This window comes from Mirounga leonina, unplaced genomic scaffold, assembly GCF_011800145.1.
Source record: "Mirounga leonina isolate KUSES-001 unplaced genomic scaffold, KU_Mleo_1.0 Mir_454, whole genome shotgun sequence".
NCBI lineage: Eukaryota > Metazoa > Chordata > Mammalia > Carnivora > Phocidae > Mirounga > Mirounga leonina.
In genome coordinates, this window is record NW_023270763.1 from 1,148,205 (window position 1) to 1,160,866 (window position 12,662).

Genomic DNA, 12,662 nt, shown 5'->3' on the forward strand with positions numbered 1-12,662 from the left:
GCCAGCCAGCCCTGGCTCCCCACACCCTCGGGCTCTCGGGCACACAGGCCCTGCCCTCAGGCCCTCCAGGAGGCCTCCCCACTCTGCTGGCTGCTTCTGGCCCCTCTGGCGGGCTCCTCGCAACTTTTGGAGGGCAGGGCATGTGTCTCCCTGGGCACCGGCCTGGCACATAGGAGAGAAAAAAGACGGGGGAAGGCAGGCTCCAGTTGCGAGCCCCGTGTGTGCCCCGTGCTCTCTCTGGGCCTACGTCCATCTGTGGCCTTCATGGACCCACTACAGGCGGGGCCGGCCAGAGGCCCATCTTATGGAGGAAGCTGAGCTCCTAAGGGAAGGGGAGCGCCCTGGGTCTCCCGCGGGCACGGGGAGCGCCCTGGGTCTCCTGCGGGGGCACGGGGAGCACCCTGGGTCTCCCGCGGGCATGGGGAGCGCTCTGGGTCTCACGCGGACACAGGCCAGGGCACTCGGTCTTCCTGTGAGCTCTGTGCCCCGCTCTGCTCTGAGCAATGATCCGGACCCTTGCCCCAATGGCAGACTTAACACAGTGGGGCTCGTCTGACCGCCCCACTACAGTCTGCTCACCCGGGCACTGACCGGTGGGAACAGAGGCCACTGGAGTCACTAGAAAACCCAGGTGTTTATGTATAAATAAGTGTGATTCGTCCGTAAGCCCCATGTCCTCTGCGGGCTGCTCCAGGTGAAGGTTCTGTGCAGGTGGCCCTGGGCACCTCCCGGACCCTTGTCAGGCACACTGGGGCGGGGGCTTTTCAGGAATCTCCACGGCTGGAGGGGTGCGCAGGGGCTTGGCAAGGCCCAGCTGAGTCCCCCACCATGACCGCCTGTCCGCGCCTGCGCAGCTCCCGTGTTCTCAGGGCGGGCTGTCTCGCTCTCCTGAGGCCGTCCTTCCCTGCAGGGGCCCAGCCTGGAAACTGTCCATCCAGCAAGGCCCTGCTGGTGCCCGCCTCACAGCAGCCCCCTGAGCAGACGGCCAGGGGAGCCCAGTGGGTCCCAGGCTCCTCAGATAAGCTCAGACGTCCCCTCCCAGGGCCACGAGCCCGCCGGTGGGAGGCAGGCTGGGAGGTGGCCCCACAGGCCTGGCAGGAGGGCTCCCAGAAGGGGCTTCACTGTGGGTGAGGGGCCCTGTGCTTGCCCAGAGGCCCGGGCAGCCTGGTCTCAGCCAGGTGGCTGGTGACCCGTGGCTCTCCTACAGCTCCTCCAAGGGGATCAGCATCCGTTTTTCCACGTTCCGACTCTTCCTGACCCCACCGGGGCCTCCTGCCACACGGGGGTGGGGGCCGGGGCTCGGGGCCTCGTGTGTGGCCTGCTGGGTGTACTGCTGGTAGGCCGGTGAGAAGTTGTGGACCGCGTCCTGCACGATGTCCTGTGGGCTTATGGTCTCCTTGAGCCCACTGGAGATACTGTGCATGGGTGCCTCGGGGGCTGGGGGCAGGCGGCACGTGTGGGGGTCGGGGTGCCCCAGACCCGTCATTTCCCCCTCAGGCCCCAGCCCCGGAGGCCTGGCCCTGCTCCCCGCCGGCCTCCAGGCTGCCCAGGCCCTGGGCTCGGCCGGCAGGGGGTGACTTCAGGACCGGCCCGGCTCCCCCACCCTGGGCCTGTTCCAGCCCAGACCCCCAGGGGCCACAGAGACTGCCTTGGCCGGCTCCTGCCTTCTCTCCGGCCTGGAGTGAGCCCTTCACACTCGTGGTTACGCCAGGCTGTGGGAGGAGGTGCAGGCCGTCCCTGCCTGAATGGGTCATTCCCTAGGGATGCCCAGGCCCCTGGGTGTGGTGGGCAGGGCACCCCAGGCTTGGGAGGCACCAAGCCCCCCATCCCAGCAGGGGCCGTGGGGGCCCAGACGTCCAGTCCAGCCCATCTCACTCAGAACTCAGGGCCTGGGCCAGATGCAGATGTGGCACTTGTCTAGGGCGGGGGTCCTCCCAAGGGGCTGTCTCTCTGTCTATGGGGTTGAGATCCCCTGGGCCCATGTATGGGATAGGGGCCAGAGATGTGGTGCTGAGGGTGCCCAGAGGATGCAGGGCTGGCTGCGCCCCTCCCCAGGCCCACCCTCCACATGCCCCTCCCCCACGTCCGCAGGGCCCGGCGGGCATACCTGGTGAGTTCTTCTTCTCTGCATACACCTGGTCGGTGAAAGCATAGCGCAGGGCAATGGAGGCAAACAGCATCTCGATGCAGATGATGAAGTTCTGGTAGCCAGCGGCCACCGTGCCGGCCCCCACCTTGCTCCCATCGATGACCTGGACCTCAGGGATGACCCCACACTTCTCCAGGATGGCCAGCAGCATCCCTGGGGGATGGTGACAGCCACTCAGACCCGCCCTACACAGGCCTCGGGAGCTGGGTGGGATCTGTAGGGGAGGACGAGTTTCCGGCCCTGCAGAGGCTCCTCTGGCCAGCCCTGGGACGTCCCATCCGTGTGGTCCATTCCATGGAGGGGAGGCTGATGTTCAGGGGTGTGGGTGCCTCCAAAGCCAGGGTCGTGGCACAGTGGGCATCTGGGAGCTCCCCACGTGTCTGCCCTGACCTCCCTGATCCCAGAGCTGGGGCCCGCCCCTAGCCCCACCCCGCACTGTCTGGTGGCCACCCTCCCCTGCACGGTGGGGTCTGGGAGCGCCCCCAGCCTGGCCCTGGGCCTCTGCCTGACCTCTCCACCCACAACGGGCCAGACCCACTGGATGGAGCCTCGCCATTTCCCCCCACGCCAGGGGCTGTATTGCTTCCGGCTGAGGGGGGCGGTGGTTCTGACCTGTGCTCTGGCCAGGGAAGCTGGGGCCAGGCCTGAAGGCATGTGGGGAACTGGGGGCGGAGGTGGGATGGGAACAGCCTCTAGGCTCTAGCTGCTGCCCCCACAGCCCACCCACCCTGCCAGAAAGAGAGGAAGATGACGGCCTTGATGGTGAAGAACTTGAGGACGGGCTCGAAGGGCTGCAGGAGCTCCCTGGTGGCAAAGTAGAAAAGGAACAGGGCGTAGAGGGCCAGGCTGACGGAGATGTTGTAGATGAGGGTGATGTAGAGGTAGCCGCTGTGGATGCTGGGGCCAGAGCAGGTGCCGGGGGTCAGGGTGGGCCCTGTGCCCCATGTCCTCCCTGCTGTCCCAGCCTGGGCACCAGCAGTGACCCAGACCTAGACCCTCCCTGCAGGGTGGGTGGGCGGTACCCGAGCGCAACAACCAGGGAGCTGGGGGTGCCGGCGTGGGGCCCCTTGTGGGGAGTCCCGACACAGCAGTAAGGATGTAGCCCTTCTCCCTACGAAGCCCCCCACCATCCCTCTTCCCCCGTCCACCTGGGCGCGGCCCGTTCCTTCGGGCCTGGACTCTACATTGTGGACACATGGGCGGGTGTGTGCCAGTCTGTGAGCGTGTACGTGATGTGTGTTCCCCCTGTGGGTGTGTTCACACGCACATGTCAGCACTGTGTGCACATGAGCGTGTGAGCGTGTGTGTGTGCGTGCATGGGCTCGTGTGAGTGTGCATGTGTGTGTGTGTCTGCTCGTAATCACGGGCTCGTGTGAGTGCATGTGTGCATGTGAGTGTGTCTGCTCGTAATCACGGGCTCGTGTGAGTGCATGTGTGCATGTGAGTGTGTCTGCTCGTAATCATGGGCTCGTGTGAGTGCATGTATGTGAGCTGTGTGTGTGTGTGTGTGTTCATGTGGACTGTTTGTGTAAGCGCGCGCATGTATGTGTGTGGACCTGGTGCAGGGCTCCTTCTGGGGTGTGGGGGAGGCACTGCCCGACGGCTCCCTGGGCCTGAGTGCCTGAAATCCCCCCTCACTCTCCTTGGGGTGGGCGGGCTGCAGGGTGGGGGCCGGGGGAGGGAGCCCATGGCCGCCGAGGCTCCGCAGCCCCGGCACCCCGCAAACAGGGACCCGCTCCTCTGGGTCTGTTTGCCGCGGCCTCGCCCTGGCAGTCTCCCGAGAGCGGGGGAGGCCTGTCCGGCACACGTGAGGACTCGGCCCTGTGCTGAGCGCCCCCCGGCCTGGGGCCCGCACCCCCGCCCCCCGGCAGGCCGGCCCACCCCCTCCCAGCCCGCACGGCAGCCAGGCCTTACTTGAAGTCCCCGTCGTGGTATTTGCCGAACGCCTGCAGGACGATGGTGACCAAGGCCATGATGGGCTTCACGATGCAGAACTGCAGTGTGGCCTGGGGGGGAGGGAGGCATGGGGTGGTCCGGGGGTGGCTGGGAGGGGCAGGGCAGGGCAGGCAGGCCCCCCACTCACCTGCTTGCAGAAGCGCAGGAAGCCGATGGAGTAGGACATGCCCTGCAGGCAGCAGGTGCCGTAGAGGCAGCTGGACCTGGGGTGTGCAAGTCCGTGAGGCAGGGCCCCCGGGAGGATCTGTCCCCAGCCCAGCCCTGCTGCCTGGGGCGTGGAGGGGCCCCCGTGGGCTCTGGGGCGAGACGCTTACCGGATGGGCTTTCCCCGAATCTCAGCCATGATGGCACTCTCGCCCCCCAGGTACTGGAAACACAGGCTCAGGAAGCTGTAGATGACAAAGGCTGCAGAGCAGAGGGCCGGGGTGGGCGGCAGTGAGCCTGGGCTCCCCGGGGCCCCCCACTCCCCTGCCCTCGGCTTCGGGACCACCCGCCGTCCCTGCTGACCCCCGGCCGTCAGCAGTCCCTGTGGCAATGAGGCCCCACCCCGTCAGGGCCCAGGCAGGCCCAGCTACAGGGACCCCTGCTCGGCGTCCCCGATCCCGACCATCAAGCGGCCCCTTCCCACAGGGCCTCCCGAGCTGGACTTGGCCCGGGAGGGTGGGGTTGCTGAGCTGGCCGTGGCCTCTCTGGGGCCCTCCCCGGATCTCGCCAAAGCCTGGATCCGGGCGGCGCTCACCTTCGTAGCAGTCACGCACCGAGTCGAAGTAGACGTAGTGCTGGTGGCCCCCCAGGAGGAGGAGGCTGAGCCAGGAGTCGAAGGCGTAGATGGGCACGATGAAGAGCAGACGGATGATGTAGCGCTGCTCGTTGGGGACCGTGTAGGAGCGCAGGTGCAGGTAGATCTGGGCGGGCAGAGCAAGGGCAGGCTTGTGGGGGACGATGGGCACACGCCCCCGCTGTGTGGAGCAGGGGGCAGCGTCGGAAGCAGCGCGAGCTTCCCAGGCGCGGCTGGCCCCTTCTTCCGCATACTCTGCCGCGGCAATGCTCGCTCGCTTGCACACTTACTCGTGTGTTCATTCATTCGGGGAGAATTTCCCCGGGGGGGGGGGCGTCCGTGGCCCCGGAGTTTCGCATCTCAACGTGGGCAGGCATCCAAAGGGCTGATCCCCTGGAGCCCTTTCCGGGATGTGCCCCATGGAGCAGGTTACATCCGGAAAGAAAAGGTCTGTGTACGAGGATGCGACACAGGGGACCACGTGGTGGGGCAGGCGGGTGTCGGCAGAGCAGCCCCACCAAGGGGTCTCAGCCAGCCAGTAAAAGTGGCGTCCCAAGATGCCCACGTGGGGACCTGCTCTGAGATAACGGGGCGTGTAGGCATCAGATGACAAAGCAGGTGCAACCCCATGCGAGTTGGAAACACGTGGTGAACACAGAAGGAAAGATGGCTCTGTCCTGTCCCTGGACGGTAGGAAAATACGGCTGATTATAGTTTGTAGACCTTTCTTGATTTTCCATGATTTCTGCGGGGAGGGGGAAAAGTAGTGAGAGGGTCTTGAAGAGGTGGAGGCTCAGGGGAGCGGGGCACACAGCACCTCTGGAAGGCTTCCTGGAGGAGGTGCCGCTGAGCGCAGGTGGAGAGAGGGCTGTGGGAGGGCAGGCTGTGTGTGGAGCCCCGCGGGCACCCAGCTTCAGAGGGCACAACGCAGGGAGTGGCGGGGGCGGGTTGGCGCCCGGAACAGTCCTTATCAGTCCCTCGCTCCCCGGCTGGTGCAGTGGGCGGGGCCCGGCATGCCCAGCCATTAGGAGACGTGGATTCTGTCCCGGGGCTCGCACTGCCTGGCTGGGTGGCCTTGGCCCCCTCCGTCCTCGCCCGCCTCACCTTCCCATCTTGAAAGCCAGAGGCTGAGTCCCTCTCTGTCCTTGCGGGCCTGGCCGTGGGGGTGGGGGCGGGAGCTGCAGCCCTGGGGTCCCTGTCTGCCCCATGCAGGGGTGGGGCCCCAGGAGTCACAGACAGACACACAGACACATGCGCGGTCCCCACAGTGCGGGGGTTAGGCTCACACAGAGCGGGAGTCCGGGACGCCCACCCAGGACTCTGGGGCCTGGCCCCGTAAATCATAGGCTACCCCAGACCTAACCCGGTCCACGGCCAGGGAGTAGGCGGGTCCACCACACAAGTGCGCCCGCACCACCCACCGGTTCAGTCTTCCTGTCCAGGGGCCTGGGAGCAGCTTGGTAAGACTCAGGGCCAATCCCGCCTCCTCTGGGCAGCCCTCCCGGGTGGCCCCTGCTCCTCTCGGCTGTACTGTGCCCCCCCCGCCCCCCAGCCCCTCTCACGCACTTGGGTCTACTTCTGTTGTGGTTGTTTGAGGCCGAACAGCAGGTGGCTCTCACTGTGATGGGAGTCTGCTCACCCTCCCTGCCCACCAGCCTGCTGACGGCCCCTGCCCCGGGCCCACGTCCCCACTCATTCCCTCCCCATCCTGCAGGCCGGCTCCGCTCTCGGCACCCCCGACAGCCTGCCCTGGCTCCCCACACCCCCCAGGTTGAAGGCCAAGCTGCCGCACTGACGTTCAAGGTCCCTCTCTTTTGTCCCGAGTGCGCCTTGTCCAGACAGCCCCGTCCCCGGCCTGCACCTCGCGCTCGCCCCACACGGCCAGCGCGTCCTCCTGGCCCCCCCGGCCCACACCCTGGCTCCTCCCTCGCTGCCGGGCCTGGCCAACCCCCTCGGAGGGGCTGCCCCGTCTGCCCGGTGGTCACCGCGAGGGGCTGGGGGCTTGTGGGGCTCTCCTCTGCTCCCCTGAATCTGGTATGCTCCCAGCCAAGCTCCATCCCCGGCAGAGACCTCCCACCTTCAGGCCTGGCTCTCACATGCGGCTTTCTGGAGAAAGCCCCCTCCCCTGCCCCTGTGCCCTGGCCTGATGAAGCGTCAGAGAGCCCTCCACGCAGCCGGGCCTCTGGTGGCCGCCGCCAGCCCACGGCTTGAGTCCCAGATCGCAGCAGGGCCAGCCAGGGCCATGTCCCGTGGAGGGTGGAGTCCCAAGAGAGGTGCAGAAGGGAGGGCCTACCTGGTGGCAGGTGAGCACCAGGGCAGTCCACACAAAGACCCCCGAGACGCCGCGGGCCAATGCGGTGGTGAGGAAGAGCCGGGAGGTGCCCTGGGAGCTGTTCCCCACGGGGTGCGTCTGCGGCTCGGCGGGCACGGAGGACGCAGAGGGCACGGTGGGCATGGTGGGCGGGGGGCCAGGCTGTGGCCAGGTTGCTGACACCAGGGGGCCGCGGGCTGTTCCCAGGAGCCCTGAGGCATTAGTCATCTGCAGAGGTGAGGGAGGACACAGGGAGGACTGAGGGCAAAGGTGCGCCAGGCAGCGCAGGCAGCCCCAGGGCCAGCCAGCGGGGGGAGGGGCGGGGGCGGGGAGGGAGGGGCTCCTCCAGGCCACCAGCAGGCCGGGGCGCATGGGCTTCCGTCCCGTCCCTTCTGTGTGGTTCGAGTCTGACCGTCTTGCCCACTCCCCTGACCCGGGGACAGTCCTGCTCCAAGCAGGAGCTCAGCTCCAAGGCCGGGGCCTGGGGCGCCCTCCTTCCCCAGGGCTCAGCCACCTGGGCAGAGACTCAGGCTCGTGGGAGCCCACGTTTGAGGGGCCCGAGATGTGTGGGAAAGTGAGGGAGCCCCCGCTGCCCTGCCTGCCCGGGGTGGAGTCAGAGAGAAGGCCAGCCAGGCCCTGCCTGCAGCGGCTGATAGGGGTGCAGCCCAGCACCCACCGGCTCCCTGGGACCTGCCCAACTGTCCACGGGCCCGACTGTGCGGCAGGGCCCTTCACCCGCCCAGGCCCGCTCAGTAGCCCTGGAGGCTGGTTCTTCCGCTGCTGGCCAGCCAGCTGGGGCACCCGGGTCTCTCCCCTGGCCTCTAGCCCACGGTAGGTAGGGACCCAGCGCCTACCTCTCAGGCAGGAAGCTCCGGCCCAGCCCTGCGAGGCCCGGCCCCCAGGGAAGCCTGGCTGGTCATTTGCGTGGCCACGTGGCCCCAGGGGCAGCCCCACTGGGGGTGGGGCAGGGCCCCTATCTGGAGGCTGCACCAGGCCTGGGGTGGGGGGGCACTGCCTCAGCTCCCAGGTGATCCACCTGAGCTGCCGCCTGCGGGGGGGGGGGGGGGGGGGGCGGGGGGGAGGGGGAGGAGCGGACGCTCGTCCCCTCCCCTCCTGCCTGGCTGACATTCTATCTTTGCTTGGCGCAGCGGGCTCCCAGGAACCTGCGGGACGCCAGGTGCCCTCACCTGCCTGCGCCGGACGGAGGGCCAGGTGGCTTCTCCTGGGCCCCAGGGAGGCAGGAGGGGTCTCGGGTGGCTGGGCTGATGTTTGCCTAAAAACAGGTGAATTTATGTTGTGTGAGTGTCGCCGAGTCTGCAAGAGGTGCAGTGGAAACATTGCTGGGGTTGTGGGGTCGGGGGAGAAGGACAGGCAGGTCACTGGGCTCAGCCCGATGCCAGAGACCCCTTTGGGAAGAGGCTCATCCGGCTCTGTCTCTGGGGCCGTCGGGGTGGGGACATAAACGCGTGCATGCCGCCGCCGCGGGCAGCACGAAGGGTCTGCTCTGTGCCCCCGATGGGGTCACACGTTCATGTCCTCTGTGCCCACCTAACGCTCCCTGCGGGCCTGGGCCATTCAAGGGCTGAACTGTGGGAATGACAGATCCCTTTTTGCTCGGAGAGGTTCATCCACACGTCCACGATCCCCAGGACTGTGGGAGGCTGCAGGCCTGGACACACGACCCCTCTCCCCACCCCTCCACAACCCCCTCCCCCCCTGCCGGGACCTTCCACACTGACTTCTCTCCCAGCCATCTCCTTGTCCTGCCGGCTCAGGTGTCACCGTTCAGTCCTGTCCCCCCTTTAAATCCCACCTGGGATTCCTGTCCACCTGTTGGCTTTGTGCTTGCTGCCTGCCCTCCCTCCACGGGAGCTTCCCGTGCTGGGCCCAGCCCGTCTCCAGTGCCCGGGGAGTGGGCAGCCTCTGTGTGGCCAGCCCTGTGCGGTGGCTCCTACCTCCTGTGGTTGGGGTGGCAGGTGTGGTCCGTACCTCAGCCAGCCAGAGTAAGTCTCCCCTGTGTGCCCGCATCCCGCCACCTGCCCTGGGTGCCGGGAGTGTGGGTCAGCGCGTGCGGACCCCTGGTGACAATGGCTTGGGGACCCTGAAGGGCAAAGACTCAGCTTTGGGGACGTGGATGGGCCTGGCAGGGGCCCAGGGACCCACCCATGCCACAGGTGGGGGAAACGAGGCCTAGGTCCTTCCCAGGCTGGTGTTGGGGGACCGAGCCTGCAGCAGGATGCACTCTGGTTAGATGTCAGAAGGACTTCCTAGCTGGAGTCAGCGGGGCCAGGCCTTTGGGAGCATGCAGAGGGGCCCTGGCTTTGGGGAGGCTTGAGGCCTGGACCCTGGGCCCAGATAGAGGGACTTCCGAAGCTCAGCTGTTTCCTCGGAGGTGGAAACACTGTGGGGGCGGGCAGTTCTTTCTGACAAGGCTGGTTGAACAGAGGGGGCAGGCCTGGGGGCCTCCTCCCCCTGCAGCTCTGTCTGCAGCAAGTGGGGGCCAGGGGTCCATGATCCCGGGAAGCCCCTTCCGTTCAGGGCCGCCCCTGCTCTGATGGTGGAGGCTAGGCCCAGTGTCACTTCTGGGCTGTTCCTGCAGCTGCCTTACCCTGAGGTTTTCTTGTTCAGCTGTTGCCTCCAGGAAGGCCTCCAGGGATCCCTGGCTCTGAAGCCTCCCCACTCCAGAACCTCTTGCACACTGCGGGACTTGGCTTTGCTCAGGCCCTTCCCATCAGCACCAGGCCATGCGTGCACTTTAGAATCCCGGGCCTCCGCAAAGTGGGGGCCTTCTGCCCTCCCGCTCTTTCTCTGGGTCCTGACCTGTCTCTCTGGAGGCAGCCTCAGCCCTCAGTGCCTTGCTCTGCCCATGGCCTCGGGGGCCACCTCGGCAGACCCCTTCACCTCTCAGGGCCTCTGCTTTCTCATCTGTACAGATGAGTCTGGGGTTCTCCTGCCGCGCCGTGGGTACGGCAGGCAGGTCCCTGCCATCACTGGGGCCTGGGACACCCCTCTTGCCTTGCTCTGAGCTCAGGGAAAGGCCTGAACCATGTCGCCCTCCCGGGGGCCGCCGGGGTGTGGGGAGTGGAGAGCTGCAGGAGTCTGGGTGGGGGAGGCACGGGAGACAGGGAGGGCAGGGAGAGGGGCCTGCACCACAGAGTGCTGGGGTCCAGCATCAGGGGCACGGAGCCCAGGAGAGCAGCCCCGCCCCCGGCAGCGGCTGTCATGGCCACGCACTCTCAGCAGAGGTGGCCTGGCCGGCCCGGCCTGATTTCCCTGCCCGGGGCTGGACGCTGACCAAGCCCAGCACAGGACAGACCTGCCTGCCCAGGTCCAGGCAGCTGGGGCCTCTGACCCCTGTGGACGTTGACCAGGTGACTAGGTTCTGGGCAGGTCCTGGCTGGGCTGTGGGTGGCTGAGACGCTGTGGCCGGTGTCGGGCCTGTGTCCTCATCCCCACGCCCGCCCTTTACTAATGACCCAACGCCCATGGCTCCTTGGCCTTACTGCTGGCCCTGGATGTCCTTCCAGACGCGCCCTGCCATCGGGGAACATCTCTAGAGGCCTGTGGCTCCTTCCCTGCCGCCAGCCCTGTCCAGTGCCGCCTGGGCAGGCAGAAATAGGTTGGGGGAGGACAGCACGCTCCCTCAGGCCCTCCCCACTGGGGTCCTTTGGCTCTCCTGGGGGTGCCTGCTCCTGGCGTCCAGGGAGCGGCAGGCAGGGTTTGCCTCTGAGCTTCTGTTCCGGCCCCTGCGATGGCCCTTGACTCAAGCAATAGCCACGGTGGCGGAGGGCCTGGGGGTCACTGGACCACAGCCACTCTCAGCCGAGGGTCCTGGGCGCTCGGGCCTTTAAGCCACTCAGGTGGGAGCTCGGAGAAGTAGGGAGTGGCGGTGGGGCCACGGGGCCTCTGCAGGCCGTGGAAGGAACCTACCGTCCTGGGGGCCCCAAGCCACTTCTCCTCTCCTCTGGGCCCATGGGGGCCGCGGGTCCCTCCAGCTCTAGTTCTGGGATTCCCTGCGTGGCGGGCGAGCAGGGAGGCAGTGCCTCCCGGAGGCCGGGACGCAGGCTCGTCACCTGGGTCAGGGCACTGGGCCCCAGAGCCGTGGGAGCAGGGCCCCGGGTCGGACACACGAGGCTGGGACCCTGACGCGGCCCTCCCTGTGTCTGTGGCCTTCCTCAGTTGCCCCCGCGATTGGAGCCCCCGCGTGCAACAGGTCAGCACCCGTCTCCCTCCCTTATGAAGGTGGGCCCCGGTCCCTGCGGCCCAAGGACAGCTCTGGCGGGCCAGCCGTCTCAGGCGGCCCACCGTCCTGCCAGCCAGGTCACCGTCCGGGGGCTTCTAGGCTGGTCAGCTCCCAGCATGGGATCTCGGGGACTTCACTCCCTTCTTCCTGGGGCTCTCTGTCCTTTCTGTGCTGCCCATTCCTGGCCCGTGTCCCTCCCCCAGGCCGGTTGCCTTCGTCCCCAGAGAGGGGCTGGGTGTTCCCGGGGCGTGCCTGTAGCTGCCAGTCCTGGGTGTGTCCCCGGGGACAGCCCTCCGGGTGGAGCTGGGGCAGGGGTGCTGGCCTAAGACCCTTTTTGGTTATCAGGTGGCATCGCGGGGCCTGGCAGGGCCCCGTCCTCTCGAGTGGAGAGGGGGTGGTGCAGAGAGGCTGGGACTCTCGGAATTTCAGGGTGTGAGGTTTTTTCTCCTGGAGCCCCTGCCCCACTAGAGTGAATAGGACCCCGCCTGGACCCCACAGCCCTCCTGTGGGTGTGCACACATGCACACACGTGCCTGCCCGCGCTTACCTCTCTGGTGGCTCCCTCAGTCGTCTGGTCGGGCCCCTCTGGCAGCTCTGTTGCAGGGCGGCAGGCCTGGGGATGGTGGCTGGGGGTCCAGCCCCCACCGTGGGGCCTCCAGAGCTCCGTTGCTCCTCACAGCAGCCTGGGTCGGTCCAAGATACTGTTGCTCCTGGGAAGTGCTGACCCTTCCCTGGACCCAGAACACTCCTCCTTGCCACCGCCCACCCTGCCAGGCCGGCCCTGCCAGCTGGGGTGCAGCCCAGACCACACCCTCTGCCGTGCCCTGCCCAGACGCTGGGACCTGCTGTCCCTCCCATTGTCCACTGTCCAGCGGTGGGTACAAGCTGACCGCAGAGTCTCTGACATCCGGGTGTAGCCTTGGGTGGCCACATCTCTCCAGTCTGTGTGGTCGGGGGTCCGATGCCCCCCTCCTACGGTGCAGTGAGGGGCAGACGGGGGGACGTGTGCCGTCACCAAGGGATGGGCTCCTGGCTCCGAGCAGCCCACGCAGGGTCTCCGAGGGGCCTCCTCCAGAGACGCGGAGCCGCTGAGAAGTCGGCCAGCCACCTGCTCCCGCAGGAGAGATGGTCCCCACCGTCTCCTCACAATCTCGGAATCAGAGGGTCCTCACTTCCCACTGAGCCCACCTTCACTCCCACCCCCACCGCGACGCCGTCTGTCTGC

General features: G+C 67.2%; 1 protein-coding gene across 1 annotated transcript; it reads right to left on the minus strand.

The window, feature by feature from the left end:
• Window positions 1–585: 585 nt before the first annotated feature.
• Window positions 586–12,414, minus strand: TMEM184A (transmembrane protein 184A). Its single transcript, XM_034988132.1, has 9 exons — window positions 11,985–12,414; window positions 7,177–7,422; window positions 4,845–5,010; window positions 4,420–4,510; window positions 4,233–4,308; window positions 4,064–4,155; window positions 2,877–3,046; window positions 2,108–2,302; window positions 586–1,437 (listed from the first exon to the last, which is right to left on the minus strand). Exons 2-9 carry the CDS (start codon window positions 7,420–7,422, stop codon window positions 1,202–1,204), a joined length of 1,272 nt encoding a protein of 423 aa, XP_034844023.1. The 5' UTR covers window positions 11,985–12,414; the 3' UTR covers window positions 586–1,201.
• Window positions 12,415–12,662: the final 248 nt, after the last annotated feature.

Excerpts from the sequence above, each read along its gene's own strand:
- TMEM184A (XM_034988132.1), bottom strand. The coding sequence starts at position 7,422 with ATGACTAATGCCTCAGGGCTCCTGGGAACAGCCCGCGGCCCCCTGGTG. Across the intron at positions 5,011-7,176 it reads TGGTGCTCACCTGCCACCAG|ATCTACCTGCACCTGCGCTC; the intron begins GTAGGCCCTCCC and ends CTGCCCGCCCAG. Across the intron at positions 2,303-2,876 it reads CTTCCTCTCTTTCTGGCAGG|GGATGCTGCTGGCCATCCTG; the intron begins GTGGGTGGGCTG and ends ACCATCCCCCAG.